General features: G+C 41.0%; 4 protein-coding genes across 5 annotated transcripts; 1 reads left to right on the top strand and 3 right to left on the bottom strand.

The window, feature by feature from the left end:
* Positions 1-1,684: 1,684 nt before the first annotated feature.
* On the bottom strand, positions 1,685-5,526 carry serhl (serine hydrolase like). Its single transcript, XM_037252493.1, has 12 exons — positions 5,324-5,526; positions 4,970-5,107; positions 4,421-4,534; positions 4,144-4,185; positions 4,041-4,060; positions 3,859-3,933; positions 3,652-3,758; positions 3,493-3,572; positions 3,369-3,403; positions 3,218-3,294; positions 3,045-3,132; positions 1,685-2,719 (listed from the first exon to the last, which is right to left on the bottom strand). The coding sequence occupies exons 1-12, from the start codon at positions 5,379-5,381 to the stop codon at positions 2,579-2,581; spliced, it is 975 nt and encodes a 324-aa protein (XP_037108388.1). The 5' UTR covers positions 5,382-5,526; the 3' UTR covers positions 1,685-2,578.
* A 630-nt stretch (positions 5,527-6,156) lies between these two features.
* On the top strand, positions 6,157-7,613 carry mb (myoglobin). 2 transcript variants are annotated; one of them, XM_037251999.1, is made up of 4 exons: positions 6,157-6,240; positions 6,586-6,692; positions 6,774-6,993; positions 7,267-7,613. In XM_037251999.1, exons 2-4 carry the CDS (start codon positions 6,610-6,612, stop codon positions 7,405-7,407), a joined length of 444 nt encoding a protein of 147 aa, XP_037107894.1. In that variant the 5' UTR covers positions 6,157-6,240; positions 6,586-6,609; the 3' UTR covers positions 7,408-7,613. The 2 variants fall into 2 exon arrangements, with proteins under 2 accessions (XP_037107894.1, XP_037107885.1); XM_037251990.1 differs by having other exon boundaries at positions 6,173-6,240; positions 6,543-6,692.
* Positions 7,614-8,577: 964 nt separating this feature from the next.
* pane1 (proliferation associated nuclear element) lies at positions 8,578-12,442 on the bottom strand. Its single transcript, XM_037252122.1, has 6 exons — positions 12,270-12,442; positions 11,698-11,774; positions 11,112-11,210; positions 10,625-10,704; positions 10,425-10,516; positions 8,578-9,841 (listed from the first exon to the last, which is right to left on the bottom strand). Exons 1-6 carry the CDS (start codon positions 12,324-12,326, stop codon positions 9,692-9,694), a joined length of 555 nt encoding a protein of 184 aa, XP_037108017.1. The 5' UTR covers positions 12,327-12,442; the 3' UTR covers positions 8,578-9,691.
* Positions 12,443-13,179: 737 nt separating this feature from the next.
* On the bottom strand, positions 13,180-17,387 carry zgc:158803 (LUC7 domain-containing protein). The gene is made up of 10 exons (XM_037252109.1): positions 16,853-17,387; positions 16,033-16,127; positions 15,488-15,586; positions 15,136-15,246; positions 14,909-15,052; positions 14,639-14,815; positions 14,339-14,505; positions 14,228-14,257; positions 13,979-14,134; positions 13,180-13,580 (listed from the first exon to the last, which is right to left on the bottom strand). Exons 1-10 carry the CDS (start codon positions 16,911-16,913, stop codon positions 13,343-13,345), a joined length of 1,278 nt encoding a protein of 425 aa, XP_037108004.1. The 5' UTR covers positions 16,914-17,387; the 3' UTR covers positions 13,180-13,342.
* Positions 17,388-17,463: the final 76 nt, after the last annotated feature.

Genomic DNA, 17,463 nt, shown 5'->3' with positions numbered 1-17,463 from the left:
CCCACATCCATTCTTGGATGTCATGAGGTTGTGTAACTAATGAAGTGCCCAGTGGAGCCTAACAAAACAAGTACACTATAAAGTCTCAAGCCTCCAAAGTGTTGTAGCTGACGACAAAAAGACACTTGGCCCGTCGGGGCCCAAATGTTACGCCTCTTTTTTTTTTTTAAAAGGGGTGAAGAGCAACTCACAGAATGAAGCCGCTGGTCTCTGGTGAGGGGGAAGACAAATCCTGCCAAAAGAGATGCACAGCCAGCACACCAGGGCAAAGGAAGTGAGATTATTTCCTGCGAGAGGAGATAAAAACAAATTCACCCATTTCCCATTTTACGAGCCCCTCCATCTAGAGCAGTGTTCAAGTCGGAGCCATCGCCGCAAACGAAACGATGCCTTCGACCAAAATGATGACACATCAGTGTGTCGGATTTGATTTCATTTTCACTGTTTCAGCACTCTTCAATTTAGCCCAAAGTGTCCCGCACAATTGGATGATGATTGCTGCTGCCAAAGAACTTGTTTTTAATTCACTACTCACTGCAGAGGGGCCAAATGCGAACACTTGTATTGCAGATTCGTCAATTAAATTCCCTACTTCATCACAATAAATGCGATACGTGTTCTACTGCAGGTTCAGTCCGACGACAAGAACCACCTGAGCTCAGACGGCAACACTCTACGACTTTACCTGAAGGTGTCAAACAATTCAAACAGAATAGAATACAAGGGGAAGTTTAAAGACTGGTTGAGCATTCCAACTTGCAAGACTCTGACATTTAAGATGAGTCTGTTCCACCTGAAACAAAGAAGCGTGCATACGGCTAAGAATCACATTAAAATGATTTGAGCGTTTTTGTAATCAACGAGAGAAACGAGGCAATTAGGAGACAAATGCAACAGAAGAGAAGTGGTTCCCTTAACACCTGGGGAGTGTGTGAAAAAGCAGTGTCAGCATGAATCGAACGGACTATTTATATGCCATCAGTGCACAGTGTGTGCGTGACTCACCCAGGCTGTGTTCCACACTTGTGCCCACCGAGACCTATTATGGGAGATCATCTCAAAACACACTGGTTGTTACAGAGTGTGGCAAGTAACCTTTAAATACCATTAGGTCATACTGCAGCTATTGCAGTTTAAAAAAAATAAAATAAAATAAAAATTGTGCAGTTGGAAACTTAGTTGAACGCTTGTTTATATTGGATGCAATTCCACTGTTGACCAATAGATGGCATCACATATGAAAATTGTATCCATTTAAAAGAAGAAAAACAGGAAGCATTTCAGCACAGCCACAGAAAGCAACAATATTTGTTATAATAATTTAATATATAATGTACATCTTTGGGCATGATTATTGATGTATACTGAGAGATAGGTTTGTTTGAAAAAAACAATATTTACTATAAACAGAAGAATTGGTGCATTATTGTATTGCTCATATTTTTGCTATCTATTACTCATGCTCTCCATGTATTGCGTTGAAATGTGTTCATATTATTTTTAGTGTGTTTAAAGACCTTTAAAGAAGGATTTCTCTGACTACAGCAGTGTTTTGGAATATAACTCCTGCGATGGTGGCGGAATGGGTTTGGTAATTTTGCTAATTCAGGCAAAAAAAAAAAATTACAAAAGGTAATTACTGACCTCCTAAAAGACCACAAACATAGAATTTCATTTGAGCCCATTAACTGCAAAATTGTATCAGCTTTATTCTGATCACAGCACCATCTCACAGCACATTCCACTATTAAATTGAATCGAAAATGCATCCTCTCCATCCAACAAACATTTTAAGATGCAATGTGCTTTAGCATTAACGACTACTGGCCTTACACACAAGCATGTACGCACACACACAGTGTTTTCAAGCATCTTTGTATTGCTTACATGTGATGACATTTCCGTTAAATAGCAAATGAAAAAACAAATCAAACTTTTCAAATGCACTGGGACATTTTAGAGCAGCTCTTGAAGCTTTGTAAGGTGAGAGAGGTGGATGCTTGCGATGCAAATGAGAAATCCTCTACAGACCAGAGCAGCCGGACCACCTGACTAATATGCAGCCCCAGAGCCGCTGTGGTGCTGCTGCTATCCTCTGCTAGTTGCCTTTTGATTTATTCATGCAACCTCTGAAATATTAATGGCCGAGGGAGTTCAAAGTCACTGATTTAAGGGGTTGCTCAAAGGCAGCGGGTAGCTGGTGATATAGCAACCGCTGTCTGATGTTGCACGAGTCAACTGGCCAGACAAAAAATGAAATAAACAGCTAGACAGAAAAACAAAACAAAAATCACCGGGGAAATGAAGAGGCTGCTTCCCATATTGACTGTAGCCGAAGGGCCTGAAATGTTAAACTGTTTTTTTTTTTTGTTTTTTTTTTTGCAGTATCAGGAAGAGTCTATGGAATTTTACCCTGAGGGCAGCGTAGATGGTTGAGTAAGAAGTCTGAAGGCAGAAAAAGCCTGCCACATAAGGCAACAACACATTGAAATTTATTACAAATATGTAGTACGGTTCACAGATGAGAAGTAAGGATGTTGAAATTAGCAATGTGATTAATGTGTGTGCTGTGGTTTTCCTACAGATTCGCAGTAAGTCCGTCATCTCTGACCGTCGAGGATAAGACTTTGCTTTGGAGGAATTCACAAACTAACGGTGCAACCACCTCTGGGTTGTTCAGATGGACGTGATGATCGCCGGGTACCCTCACCACCGAGTGCTGAGCGGAAAAAAAAAGAAGAGACGAATGAAGGGAACATTAAGATGCTCCCCTTTCCTCGACTGATGGTACTCAACCCTCAAAAATGTTTCGCTCAGTCTCCTCATTAGCACAACTTGACCGCATTCCGTTATGGGGTCACTTAATGAAACATTCAGACTGCCGCTTTCGCATCTCTGCAGCTGCTTTTTATTTATATGCCTATATCTCGTCTTAATGTCTGTCCGTCGCTCATTTTGGCTATTCAGCCTGTTTCGTCAGTCAGTTTGACTGCATAAATAAAACGTAAGCCAAAAGCACACCTACTCTGCATGAACACACTTACGTTTTTGTGCCTATAGGCCTGCAGAAGCTCTGATGAAAATTTCTTTTGGTCTGGTTCGGCAAACATTTTCTCAAAGCCTTCATTTGCACTGCAAAAAAAAAAAGATGTTGTAGAACTCCAATGCTGAAGTCCAGCAAGCATTCTTGTATATGTCAGGTCAATCAATAACTCACAGAAGCACCAGAACGGAAGCTTGTATCGTGGACAGCATCTCTAGACTCTGTTCCAAGCTGATACGAGCAATGTTTTTCTTCATGCAAAAAAAAGGCAACATTGTTAATGCCTGTGACATTTTAGAGATGAACACATACAACAGGAACGTACCAAATTGATACGGAAGTCACGTGAGAAGACGACTCCTACGTGAAAAGATTGCAGTGAATTTACAGGTGAAATAAAATTATTCCAAGTGTCAGGCATGAAAGTAGAGAAGACTTTGAAAACAAACCTCCTTCAACTTGAACAAGACCACGTTCTAAAAGATTGTGCGCAGACGCCTCAGTCAGAGTCGGGTTTGCTGCCAACAACCTGAGACAAAAAGAAAGAACATCAATAGGCAGACTCTAAACACGGTCGTCTTAAAGACAAAAACAAAAGTGTGCTGCACCTCTCCACTGCTTTCTCATAGGTGTAAACTCGCTTGCTCTGTTCGGGCTTCTTTTCAAACTGAAGCATGTCGTCTATGCCTTGTCGCATTATTTTGGCCATCTCTTTCTGTAACAAGATGACATTCAACAATTTCGACCACTCGAGAGATGACGTTTCATTCCAAAATGGGGTTCTTGGGGAAGATAAATCATTCTTTTACATTTACCGCATCAGTGGGTAAGAATCCATAAGAATCCAGCATCACACAAGCGTCCACCATCTCAGGGAATAGAGCACTGAACTGCAACAAACACGAGGTGGATCCAAGTCAGTCAGCACTGATTACAACGTGTCAAATGGCGGCTAAAAATAATGACAGAGGTCAAACAGCACACTCGCCTAACTTACCATTCCAGCAATATTACCTCCTGAAAAGAAACACGACGGAGATGTGGACGTTTATCAAGGATCAATATTTAAATGGATGTGACTACTGCAAGGTTGTGCTCACCCATACTGTGGCCCAAGATGGAGAATCTGCGCCAGCGGAGGGCTGTGGGAGTTAATTTCACAGATCATCAGGCAGCTACTGCATCTCATCACAATAGAACACATCACATTGGTTTTACTTGACATAGAACATCGGGGCTTGTGAGTACAGATGGACAACTTGATTGAAATCAATAAGAGCCTCCCCCCTATAATCATCTTGTATCAAAAAATGTGTGCAAATCAGATGAATACAAAAATATGCTAACAAAAACTGTGTGGAAATAAAATGCACTTACTGTCAACAACTCTCTGAATATCGATCACATACGAAGGAAAAGTGTAAAAGACGCCAGGGGGACGATGCGAGGACAGACCGTGACCTGCCAGGTCCATCGCCACATATCGACACTCTGACAGGAAGAAACAAAACAGATGACGCACAAGCCAACAGTTATTGATATGGCACAGAAAAAAAACTTTTATTCTAAAGTAAAAAACGTACTTTATCCATTCATTTTTGTTTGTTTGCGGGTTAGCTTTGTTGAATTCTGGACTGATTGTCAGTCAATCAAAGATACTATTATTCTTTAACGTGTATTTTGGTTTGACTCTGTTAGTTATTTTAGATTTTGTAGCTTTTATTTCCAAGTTTTTTTTTTGTCAATTCCATATTTATCCACATGGCATGTTTTTTGTAAGCTTATTCTACATATTTGTCTCACTGTTTTTATATATATATTTTTTATCTTTATTGTACATTCGATTTTTTTTTACATTTTCCATCTAAACATTCTGCAAACAACAGTAAACATTTCTATTTATGCAAATTTGATATTTTTATTTACCTTTAGGTAGAAGAGGAATAAGAGTATTGAAGGAACCACAGTTGTCAGCCCAACCGTGCAGGCATAGGACAGGACGGCCATTCTCAGGACCCCAAATTTTCCCTCTGATTTCTCCCCAAGGGACAGGTACAGAAAGTTCTGGAAGAAAAAACCCACAGTGTCATTTTAATAATGTCCATAAGCCTGAACTGAAATATTCTACAAAACACACATAGCAATGCCAATAAATGTCAAACTATGAGGTACACTGAGATTTGAAGGTTACATTACACATACAATACTTATTAATCTTATCTTGATATCATTGCCTGAAATGAAAGTCATTCAGGGGGGAAAAAATCGAACAGATGTTACCTGTTTGTTTCATTGGACCAGTGCAGAGATTTCTGAAGTTTTTGTAAAAACGTATCATTTAGAGCGTAGACTTCTAATAGGCACGCAATGTAATTTCAAAGTCTGAATTACTTCAGACCGTATCAAACACAAAACAGGAGTGATAAACTCGTCGAGGAACAATTCTACTTAAGCCTACCGGTGCTATGGATTTCCGCGTTTGTTACGCCACGTGATTAAAACAAAAGAAGCAATTGGACAAAAACGATCACGTGACCAATCAGGAGGGGTTCACCTTTCACCGTATTTCAATGTCAAGTATTACTTTTCAAACTTTTTTTTACATCAAGTACCTCAAAAATGCTCTTCAAGTTTTACTACAGTGAACAAGAAAAGTTTTAAATAATATGGGGTTTTTTTTCGTTTTTTTTCCACAAGGTTTTCACACTAATATTGTTTGATTGAAACTAATTCATATTTTATTTAATCAAAATTGAAGATCATATAAGGTGACTGCATTTTGCTGTTGGACTGCTTTTTCTTAAGGGCATCCAAGGAGTATCTGGTGCTCGTAATAAAATTTAAAGGCTCCAAGTTTGGGATCCAATTAACAGCAGTATTAGAGCTTGTAAAAATCAATGCTGCATCCTACTCTTTTAGTTGAAAGTGCTGCTATTTTGTGGTTCAACCCAGGTCAGCATTACACTGCTATAAAACAGGCACACACGCTGCATATATTATGACAACAGTTATGCTTTGTTTGTCATTCTGTTATTGATCTTGTTTATCTCGCCTCTTGAGTGGCACTTTGTGAGTGTTAAAGGCGTTTGGAGGGACGTGCGTGATGGGACAGAGGGAGGGAATATATAAGGACAGGCCGAGGGTGTATGAGAGGTCACAGGAACTGGATAACTGCAGTATCATTTATATCATTAGAGGTAGGTTTCTCAATTTTACTGGCTTCATTTAATATTAGAGAGTGGAATTTTATTGGCTGAAGCCAAGGAATTAATTTAACATTGCATGTAAAATTAACTATGAGAATTAAAAATTAACCATGCATGTGTTAGAAGAACATGGCACACAATGGAACTGCATTGAGGTCAAAGCTGAGGTAACGTATTCATAATAACTTTTATGTAACGCCTAATGGCTGTTGGCCATTAAATGTAATGCTGGAACAAAAGGATAATAGTCTTGGTTTTCTTCTTCTTTTCTCTTTGAATTTCTCTCCAATTAGCTTGGTATTCTCCAGTGTTCTCTAATCTTCCTCCCACACACAGTTTCTCCAAACATATCCTTAAGTCATGGCTGACTTTGACACAATTCTGAAATTCTGGGCTCCAGTGGAGGCGGACTTGAACACGTACGGAGGTCTAGTTCTAACTCGGTCAGTTGCTTTTGGTAGAATATGCAGTCCAACACATAAAGGTCAATTGATAAAAACAACCAGTGTATTTTCTCTTCACAGTTTATTCACTGAGCACCCAGACACCCAAAAGCTGTTCCCCAAGTTTGCAGGAATCGCCCAAGCCGACATGGCCGGTAACGCGGCCATTTCTGCCCATGGTGTCACAGTGCTTAAGAAACTGGGGGAGCTGCTGAAAGCTAAAGGCAACCACGCTGACATCCTCAAGCCTCTGTCCAAGACCCACGCCACCAAACACAAGATAGCCCTCGTCAATTTCAAGGTCAAACTGAAACACGTTCCCGGATTGTTGTCACAAAAGCTACATTTCAATTCCAAATTTCTATCCTGCTGGCATTTAATGCATGTTCCCAGCTTTGCCAGGAACTGTCAGATGCTCAAGGAATGCCACAAGATGCACAGTTACATTTCTCATCTCCCATCTTGAATAAAGCAAGCTGTCTTTCGTGACACTAGTTCTGGAACTTTTCTGACCCCTCATAATCTTTTTGATCGGTATGTCGGTAATTTGTGGTCTGCTGTTTGACTCTTACAGCTGATCACAGAGGTCATCGTGAAGGTCTTGGAAGAGAAGGCAGGACTAGACAGCGCCGGGAAGCAGGCTCTGAATAACGCAATGGACGTCGTCATTGCCGACATTGACGCCGACTACAAACAGCTGGGATTCGCCGGCTGATGTCAGCTTGCAGAAAGAAATATGGCTGTCTGGAATTTTGTTAAAATTTAGGACTGCTATTTTCAAATTATATATATGTAGTAAAATAGCTGAATTATTATTAATAAAGTGTTCCTGAACAGCTATTGCACAAAGTGGGATATATGGAATGATTTTTTTGTGTTTGTTCACGTTTGTAACTACTAAATAAAAATGTGTATGAAAATCACTACTGACTGTATTGATTAAGATGATGCACTTTACACCAGTTAGGGGACTGACAGGTTTAAGAAAAATAAATTGAAGATTTTTTTTTAAAGACATGTTTTTTTTTTTTTAAACCACTTTGACCAAGTTTCATCCATATGTGCTTAACTTGAATTATCGTATAAGAAATCTTGGTAAAATATTTTTATTTTTGGCATATAAAAGAATTATGGAACATAAATTCTTGGCATAGTCTTATGAAAAGCCACAATTTTGCATATTCTGGCATATAAACAACCGTTAAGGTCACTTGGTAAAATTCTTAGCATATTTTGGATCATTTCTAAACAGCACCAATGCTATGCTGACACTAGCAACATTCCACAGACCCTTTTGTCACCCCCACCATGTCTGACTCCACGTACGTGAACTTGAATTATGGATAATTGCCATGATGATAAGCTATTAATAGTCAATGTGCCTACAAATCCAGGAAGAAGACGTGACATGAGGCACAACCACCCTGCTCGTGGGTCTTGTCCTTCAATATGTCATGCCCTTGAAATATCTGAAAAACAAATTCCTTCAGTATCGTGGCAATTTTCTGATGGTTTACGCAATGACATTCCCAATTGAATAATTGAATTCTGACATCAATTCACCACATTAAGGATATTTTTCAAATTTTCCGTTTACAAGAAATAGTCCCACGGCATCTGGCTTTACATTAGCATACTAATCGTTAGCATGTTAGCCTTCCTCTTTTGGTAGTCTATGGAAATGGTGTTACTATAATGCTAGCAGACTATGTTTTTCTGAATAGTGACATTTTGGGAGTCAATCCATCCCATAATTAAATTGCATGTAAGAAACAGCATATTTTAAAGGGGAGACAAGACTTGCATTAAATATATGGACAAGAAGCAGATTAACAATCTATCAAACTCCAACTCTTTCTTTGTAAAATTCCTCTAGAGAAATTTCTTTGTTTGACAACTTTTATTCCGAACATTCAAATACACAAACAATACCGAGCTTCCCGTTTGCTATCAGACAAAATCCCTGCATAAAACCAAATAAAATTGAGGAAGCAAAATAAACACGGAGAGGAAAAAAGACATTCGGAAAGGAGCGAGATGAAGCATAGCGTAGAAGTTTGGGCAGGCTACCTCTAAATAGTGAGCGCAGCTTCACATAAACACATTCATATCAAGCAAAGTAAAGGACAAGGCTAATTTGAGCAAAAGGGCATTTAATATTTTATGTTGACATTTATAACAAGAGCTTGAGCAACCATGGCGGTAATTTCATTGAGTCAGTTGTTTTTTAATGATTTGGGAAGAAGTTCATCTTCCTTCTAATATTAGAATTTATGTTCTTCAACTTTCCTGACATTTCACTTTTACTATTCTATCGTCATACCGATTCACAAAGCACTGCATTTTTGGATTAATATTAAATTGAAAGGAATGGGACAGCTTCAGTTTCAAGTAAGATGAAGCCTGGCAGGGATCTTTGAAATTCTCATTTTAAAAAGGCTATTTTATCAGTTACTTCTTTAAACCGGTCACATTTTCAGCATAAAAGTTAAAAAAACCGCCCAGGCAAAGATTCCAAAATTACCAGTTACATTCCTCAGCCCCCTCACGTGCCTCCCAGTATCTTGCCGCCATGTTGCAAAAAACACAAGTGAGCATGAATGCCATATAATTGCCATGATGACAACCTATTAATAGTAAGCGTGCGCGTGCATCGGTGAAGGATGAAGACGTGACACGGGGGCACAAAGACTGCTATCAGCAAGCCCCCTTGGGGTCCTCAACCACTGCACTGCGATTAAATATTTGACCACATTTCAAGCCTCTTTCACGGAAAGGAATCAGTTTATGCGGAAACAGGAAATATTACACGTTCTATTTAACTGCTGGATACAGATCGGACAAAAATACTTACAGATTAGTTCATTTGAATACGGCACTGTGTACCGACTATTTGAACAAGCACTTAAATAAAAAGGAAATATGAGCGCTAGTGGAAGATTACAAAGAACACACACTCGTATAAAAGTCTGAACGCATGCCAGTTCGGTGGCACAAAGTTAACCATAATCCACCTCATTCGTCTCAGAGGGCACGGTGCACATGGTCAGGTTGGACAGATAGAGGGCCGTCGTCATGGGAACGAGACCGGCCGCCACCTTCAAGATGGTCAGCAGTCTCTCCGAGGCATTGGTCACACCATCTGCCGTCTGCAGGGAACAAATATTGAGATTGCTGTCGCAGCAGAGAAACTGAAATCCACTGAGCAACAACACGTAGTTGCTCACTTTTTCTTTTAAAGATCTCTTCCTTTTGGGAATATTCTTTTCCCCTCTTTTTTCTTGACAACTCAGAGGCTGTACCGAAAAGCCTAGGTGGAAAAAAGGTAGTCAGGCAACTGAAGCCTTTGAAAGGCTTCCTGTCAACGTTACCCGAGTGTCAAGATACAAGGTGGCTAAATGTTAGGAATACTAATGTCTGCTCGTAGATGTTCAAAATAAGGGAGAATTCAATTTGGTAGAACCTCCAACGTGGAACACTGACAATTAGTCATTTAAGGTTGGTACATAAGCATCACCTCGAACCGATAATTTAACTAATTAATTTAATACATGTACATTATTGTTTTCAAACTTGCGAGTCGAATAGCATCACAGGATCAACTGTGTTCGGCTTGCAAATGTGCATTTAAATATTTTTCCAGGATTGAGCAAACATGATAACAAAAAGGACTTGGACAAATTCTGGATTTTTACAGTGCCTATGTATGGGATGAGGAAAGTTGTCACCAACCTGATCCTCAGCAAAAAGTAGCGTGCAGTGCAATGACGAGGCCAGCTCTCTGAGGGCGTCTAGGCGCTCTGGGGAGGCCATGACGCTGCGTGCTACGAGAGACACGCAGCAAACAGCTTAATTTTATCCTCAAAAACAAATATATAGAAAAATGAGGTACTGTAAAGAGTGAGATGAGTTTTATCCTCCCTTTGACGTACCGTTGGTGGCCATGAAGCAAACCTTTCCAAGGAAATATCCAGGGTCCAAATATTTGAGGGAGGCTTGGGCAGAATGAAGACTGTGATGAAAATAAATTAAAATAAAGACCCAGATGGAGTTCAAAGTGTCAGACACTCCATCCATCCATTTTGCAAAGCGCTTTGTCTTCATTTGGGCGGCAGGTAAACAAACGACGGACCCGAATCATCGACCTTTTTGTAACTGATTCTGTTGCTGGTTTGATCATTGTTTTCCGGACTCAAAGTAGATCCTTGCAAATGCAAATAAAAAAAAACATTTTTTTAAATTACTTAAGCACAAAAGTCTCTCTAAACGATGACTCGATTGTTAAAATAGTTGGTTAATTTGATAATCGATTCGTTGTTGATCAACTCTGACCAGGAAATTGATTACTTTTGTAAATTCTATATTACGTAGGTTATTAGCATACAATTATGGTATCATGGTTTGAAAGAAATACAGTACCTGAGCTCAGAAGCGAGATTGATGATAAAAACCACCAAGTCTATCCTGGGGCGGCTGTGTTGGTTCTCGGAGGGCAGAGGCAGACTCTTTGCTAGTCTCCTGTTTTAAAAACAACATTGACAAATCAGACTGCGTAATATCAATATTAAAAATGTCCACTTGTAAGCTAATGAAAAGGATTTACAATGCCCCTCTCGCTCCAAGATTGACCAACGCAGACCCACTTGACAATTAATTGGGTGTTAGTAGGGCAACAGCTCACGAGGTGGATGAGGAGAGTGTCTTAACATGTCCTTGAATAAGACATTGAGAACTAATTACGCACAATGGGGCACTTTGCGAGCTGCCATCAGCCAGGATTGGCTAAAGTGCCCCCACTGCTACTAAGGAGCCATATAAATACAGTCCATTGGGCAGGATAGACCTAATGCAGCATAAAACAATTAGTTCCTTTTTGAGAGCGATGATGGTTCATTTTATTGAATCGGAACACTGTCACAGCTCAGTAAGCCGGAGACTCCAAAATGGCTATTAAAATAAATTTTTCTGGTAATATCAGCAGTTTGGGGGATGAAGCACAACTCACACATTCAACGTGACTGCTGTCTCCTCCACAAGAGCTTCAGCTAATCTCTGCTGAAACTCCTCTTCCCGCTCCACCAGCTGAATTGAGAACATAGAGAAAAAAAAGGATGAAATCTCTTCCCCAAAGTTGTTTTGACAAAGTATTTTGATACAACATAAAGATAATATTGGTCAACATTTCTTGCATGGATTTTAAGTAATTTTGGGGCGCTGAATTAGAATCTGGTGTTAGTTTTGGCTAACCACGTCGTGTTTTTTCGATATGTAAACCTTTTTCTAATTATATTTTATGCAGTAAGTTTAAAATTCGTGCATGTTGCAAAAAAATGCATTACCAAAACTACTTTTATGCCCTCTATGTCCTTGCACTCTATAGTTGGCCGCAATCTACAAATACTAACACTTTCTTCGCCATACAATTAAATTAGCAATTTTCAACCTAAAACACGCAAACGACACTCATAAATGTGACAAGGTTACTTCTAAAAGATTTGTAGCGTTGCAGTTCTTTTAATTACGGTGTAAGTTTTCATTCACGCCGTAAAAAACAAACTCTAAAAAAGCTAAACTTACCAATATACTTGCGGTGTTCAAAGCAAGCTGCCTACTAAAAGGTCTCAGCAACGACATCGTGAGCTAAATGCAACATCGGACTTTAACAGAGGTTTTAAGTGTGCAATGTTATTGTTTTGCTGTAGCGTCCCCCTGCGCCATTTTTCTTCTTGCGCGCTTCTTTTCAAATCACGCGTGACGTCATCATGTTTGCCCGGTTTTAACTCACTGCCACCTAGAGGCCGAAATGAGCACTACACTACTCCCATCGTAAAGTGCAGTCCTGTGACGTAATTTGGGATAAAGCGCACTTTATTTCCATATCCTGGTAGATATCACAACCTGACAGCTAAAAATAACCCAGCTTCAAAGTCTTTCAATAAAGCTTTAGTTGATACCTTTTAATAGTGAGTGTAAAAAAAAAAAAAAACTAACAAGCGTACGTTTGTGCGACACATTGCATATCAAGCAGAAAGTTTATTACACTTTATGGCAGCACAGCAAAATAAAAGCCCCCCCCAAACCCCTTCACCACCCCTAGCAGACAGCACGCCCCTCCGCCTCATGATAAGATGTAACCATGCACATCATGTCACATCAGACACTGAACAGTAGTAGTTTGATGACTCTGCATGTTTATTTTCAAGCATCTTAATCTTGAATTAAAACTAAAATTAAAATTTTCAACATCAATACCAGATTTTTGGAATCAAAACACACTGTAGTGGTTATGTAACGTTAATATTTCCAAACCCTGTACAATGAGGCACACCTACTGAGACTTAATAGTCCCAATGGGGAAAAAGACAAACATTGAAAGTTGAACTAATGACTAAAAGGAAACCAGCATGATGCGCGCAAGGTTGAACAGACCTCTCCTCACTCAAAATATCTCAGCATAAACCAAATCAAAGTCATTAAAGTTGCTTTGTTTTTTTTTAGACTGAACACATCCCTTGAGTCCCGTGTTATCTTTCCACCCTGCTAATGAACACATGCCCATTTTGAACGTGCCTTTATGTCTCTCTAATCCTTGAACAATGAACGATGGATTGACGTCGAGACGTGCGCCGTCCTGATCCTCTCTGTCGTCTTTAAATCTCTCCCGACTCCCGTTCCTCAGAGCTGGAATGTCGGTCCCGCTCCAAGGACAGAGATCTCTCCCGCTCCTGCTCCCTCGCCATGTCTGGGGAGGTAGACCTCTCCCGGTCCTCCCAGTCTTTGAACTCTGCCCGGTTGTCACGCCACTCATCCAAGACGCGCTCCTCACTCCGCTCCTTGGGCAGCGAGGGCTCAAAGTCACGGGTGTGTGATGATCTTTCTCCGGAGGACCTGTTTAGAAGATGAGCGCTTTTAGGGACACGTTCATATTTTGTGACCCACAATTCAACATTGCCCATTTCATCTGCACAGTTTTGTCTTGTATCTACTAAACTGGCCACAGAACTGAATCACCTTCAACCTCAATGAGTCTGTTGAGTCTTCAAGAACTGACTCAAATTAATTTGGGATATGAGCAATTTTTTTCCCCCCAGTGGAATTGCACAGCTTAGTGGACACATTAATGAATGAAAAAAGTCTTGAAATGAAATGACTCATCTTGGGCTCATTTGCCATTTAAACTGGTTTGTGTACTTGATTTTTTACATTCCAAAATTAGTCGACTATTCTCTAAACAGATGACTAAGGCCACAAAGGAAAGGTTTTGAATGTTTCAATGGTTGTCCCACCTCTTTCCCTTGTGTCTGTGAGAGTGCGAATGCGAGCGGTGTCTGTCCTTGTGCCGATGCCTCCTCTCTCGCTCCCGATCCCGGTCGCCGCCCTCCTCTCTAGAACGAGAAGAGCGGTGGCGCCTTGACCGGTGGGAGGACGAACTGCCTCCATCTCTACATATGAGCATGAGAAAACGGATCAAACATCAAGCGGTGGACTTTGGATTTGACTCACACTTGACTTATTATATGTAAAACACATTATACCTGTATCGCTCTCCGCTTCTGGATCGCGACCTGGATGGGAAAACATCATCACGTAAGACTGTATTGTACCTGATAGCAGGACGGCGTAATGGCAGCCGGGGAACCTCTTACCTCCTGCGCTCCCGCTCTCGCTCCCACTCTCGCTCCCTCTCCCGCTCCTTCTCTCGCTCCCTTTCCCGTTCCCGTTCCACCTCCCACTGTCTGTCCCGTTCGTCATCTCGTTCTCGTTCCTCTCTGCGTCTGGATCGCATTGTTTCTTGTTTCTCCACCACTGCTTTCTGCATTTGGAATGGGACCAGACCAAACATTCAGATGTGCCAAAGAGCTATCTGTCTTTAATATGTGACTCGCTCAGCAAACACTCGAGAACATTCCAAACTGTATCGGCCGCAAATGAGTGAGGCGCCTTACCCTGAGCTTTTCCAATTTCTCGCGAATTTCAATGAAGCCCAGGTGAAGTTTGCCCCCAAAGTGGTCAGCAAGACGCCGATCGTTGTCATGGAGCCCCAAGTACGCAGAGCATACTTCACACACACGCAGTTTTTGCTGCTGGAAACTGGAGGCTGGCATTGAGTTTCTGTAAACATCCTGAAAGAAATCAAAGAGATAAGTGGCCATTGTTTCTGGATGGAGAAGCACCTTGACATTCCCGGCCAATAAAAGTTAAAGCAGTCGCCTAACCTCTGCTTCTTTCTTCAAGGCGCGGGTCTTCTCCACCTTCTCAAGCAACTGCTGGGCCTCTTCTACGTTGCCCTCGCCTCCCAGCTGCTCGGCGCTGGCAAGCAGCTTCCCGATCTCTTCGTTCAACTCGTGGACACGTTCGGCCTAAGCGAAGCCGCTGAGATTTAATGATGCAATGATTGCAGCTAATTGGTTGCTTTTGATTTGATTGGTGCCACAATTGTCACCTTTGCTGTTACTTCAGCACTGATTTCATCTTGAGTCTCTGCTAAACGCTTCTTGGCCAGCTCGGTCCTGCGGTCGCAGTCGGCGATAAAAGTCTGAAGGTGCTCAGCAGCCTGAAAACCAACACACAAGAACTATTGGTAGGTAATCACGTGCCATGATGGTTTCTTCACCTTGACAAAACTGCATTATATACTGCATTGTACTAGAAAGTACAATTAATAGTGAACATCACAAATAAGTTCACCGTAGCTGATGCTGGCATCCTATGCTTTGAACAGGTGTCACTATACTGCCTGATAATAGCAGGTCACATTTTTGTTTGGATTCGTAATATTCCCATTGTTGACTCACATCAAGCTCAAAAAAGTATTCATGCTCCTTGGAGGCAATCTCAAAATCTGCTCTCAGGGCCAGGTCATGGACTTTGACACACTCGCCGAGGTCCATTCTCTATAGGGTCAAAAAAAACAAGTGCATTAAAATCAACATTTACACAAGCTTATTAGATCATGGACAGGTGCAATGGTGAACGGAGTCATTTGTTGACTTAAGGCCAATATGACTTCTGAAACCTGTTTGCTTTGCTAGTCTGCTAGAATTTATTTAAAAAAAATAAAAGGTCTATATGGAACGCAAGAGCTTGGTGTTTATCTTCAACCTAAACTGAGTCTATTCAGTGGAATATGCAGGCTTGCCAAACTGAACTTGAAATACAAACATCGGCGCATCAAACTAAGAAGAGATGTCCTATTCTCCAACTTTGGCATCATCAGTAGAGTTCCAAAGGGCTGCAGCAAAGATCAAACTAATCAAAACAGCTACCTAAAACATTGTCATAATGATGATTAATAACAGGAACATGGATATTTGGTGCATGTATGTGTGTGACCACTCACAGTGCCTGAGAGAATGTCATGAGGGCAGGAATCCAAAAGGTGACTTTTGCACACCCGGTCATCTGAGAATTTAATCCTCTGCCTCATGGAGTCTCCTATAAAGAAAATAAAAAATAGCAATTACAATAATAACTCACTGTTACTCTATGACATCACTGTCATTATACTCACCAATATTGTTTTCTTAGGGAGGTCACCACTTAATCACTTACCTTTTATCAACACAGGTATCATTATCGATGACTGTAGTTTAATCTCACTTTGCACTAATTGTAAAAATATATTTGTAGCATATTTAAACTACTATATACTTGTCACTCATAATGACATCAAAAGCAAGTTTTTCTTTATACATCTTGAAATTATGTTAACACTTCGATGCTTTGTTATTATTGGTACTACATTATTTACGTTGTTTGTGTATAAACTAAAGATTTTTGAGCAATTTACATTCTCTCACGGGGATGGGTTGAAGTTAGTATCTCTCAATCGACAAATTAGTTGCAGATCGTTGAGCCACACTGGCGTGATTACCGCGAAGGAGCCCGTTTAAAAATGAATGAAAGCCCCGAGGGGAGCCGTAAAAAATAATTCACGCAATGTTTCAACAACATTTTAATGCCAAATTTAATACTACTGTTGACATATGAACAGGTAGCTAACTCGCTTCATGACTGGCAAAGCATGCGAGCCCTAGTTAGCAACTAAGCTAATGCTAGCGCCAACACGAACTCCAAGGCACGCATGCTAATGCTAGCAGACGAGGTGAATTTCTGCCGTTTTAAGAGGAGTTTCTAGTTGACGACAAAACCGTGCTTACCGTCTCTCCCCGTCCCCATGAGCTGGTCCAGCATCGCTCGCATCTGAGCCTGGGCCGACATGTTAGTGGCGAGTAAGTTCCTTCTCCGGCGCGGTCTTCACACATGTAAACGTCCCCTGTCGCCTAGGCCTCGGTCACTAACTTTCCCCTCCACAAGGCAAAACTTTTAGCCAGGAAGCTGAGCGTGAGCGTTTCAGTATACTTGGGGGTTGTTGGAAAAACACCCCAGTCAAAAAGAAAAAGTGACTTTGTGGTCGGGCTGGGGAAAAAAAAAAAAGCGAAGCGCCTGTTTGAAAACTGGCGGAGTCACCAGGTCGTGTGGCAGTGCAAGTCAACGCTGGCTAGGGGTGGCTTTGGTTCAGCGCACTGAATCGATGGAGGAAAAAAGTCACAACTTCCTTTGTAACATTGTGTATAATTGTCACCCGGTGGCTAAAAGTTGACCATTTTGATTTCGGCGTTCTTTTCTTCCGTCTTCGAGTCGACTTCCCGTCCGCGCGCGTTCTCGCGGAGAGCGCGCACACCTCTGCTTCCGCCTCTCTTGCACTGCTACTACTAGTTTAGCAACATCAATTGTTTTTTCATATTTTGTGTAAAGGTCTGAGTGTTTA

Source organism: Syngnathus acus, chromosome 1 (genome assembly GCF_901709675.1).
Source record: "Syngnathus acus chromosome 1, fSynAcu1.2, whole genome shotgun sequence".
Taxonomy (NCBI): Eukaryota; Metazoa; Chordata; class Actinopteri; order Syngnathiformes; family Syngnathidae; genus Syngnathus; species Syngnathus acus.
Note: the sequence above shows the minus strand (reverse complement) of the source record. Positions and strands in the feature narration are given on the sequence as shown.

Excerpts from the sequence above, each read along its gene's own strand:
- serhl (XM_037252493.1), bottom strand. The coding sequence starts at position 5,381 with ATGATACGTTTTTACAAAAACTTCAGAAATCTCTGCACTGGTCCAATG. Across the intron at positions 3,934-4,040 it reads GAGGTAATATTGCTGGAATG|TTCAGTGCTCTATTCCCTGA; the intron begins GTAAGTTAGGCG and ends TGTTTGTTGCAG. Across the intron at positions 3,759-3,858 it reads GATTCTTACCCACTGATGCG|AAAGAGATGGCCAAAATAAT; the intron begins GTAAATGTAAAA and ends ATCTTGTTACAG.
- mb (XM_037251999.1), top strand. The coding sequence starts at position 6,610 with ATGGCTGACTTTGACACAATTCTGAAATTCTGGGCTCCAGTGGAGGCG. Across the intron at positions 6,693-6,773 it reads GGAGGTCTAGTTCTAACTCG|TTTATTCACTGAGCACCCAG; the intron begins GTCAGTTGCTTT and ends TTCTCTTCACAG. Across the intron at positions 6,994-7,266 it reads TAGCCCTCGTCAATTTCAAG|CTGATCACAGAGGTCATCGT; the intron begins GTCAAACTGAAA and ends TGACTCTTACAG.
- pane1 (XM_037252122.1), bottom strand. The coding sequence starts at position 12,326 with ATGTCGTTGCTGAGACCTTTTAGTAGGCAGCTTGCTTTGAACACCGCA. Across the intron at positions 11,775-12,269 it reads TGAACACCGCAAGTATATTG|CTGGTGGAGCGGGAAGAGGA; the intron begins GTAAGTTTAGCT and ends TTCTCAATTCAG. Across the intron at positions 9,842-10,424 it reads TACTTTTTGCTGAGGATCAG|ACGGCAGATGGTGTGACCAA; the intron begins GTTGGTGACAAC and ends TGTTCCCTGCAG.
- zgc:158803 (XM_037252109.1), bottom strand. The coding sequence starts at position 16,913 with ATGTCGGCCCAGGCTCAGATGCGAGCGATGCTGGACCAGCTCATGGGG. Across the intron at positions 15,587-16,032 it reads ATGACATTCTCTCAGGCACT|AGAATGGACCTCGGCGAGTG; the intron begins GTGAGTGGTCAC and ends TTGACCCTATAG. Across the intron at positions 15,053-15,135 it reads GTGCTGAAGTAACAGCAAAG|GCCGAACGTGTCCACGAGTT; the intron begins GTGACAATTGTG and ends GGCTTCGCTTAG.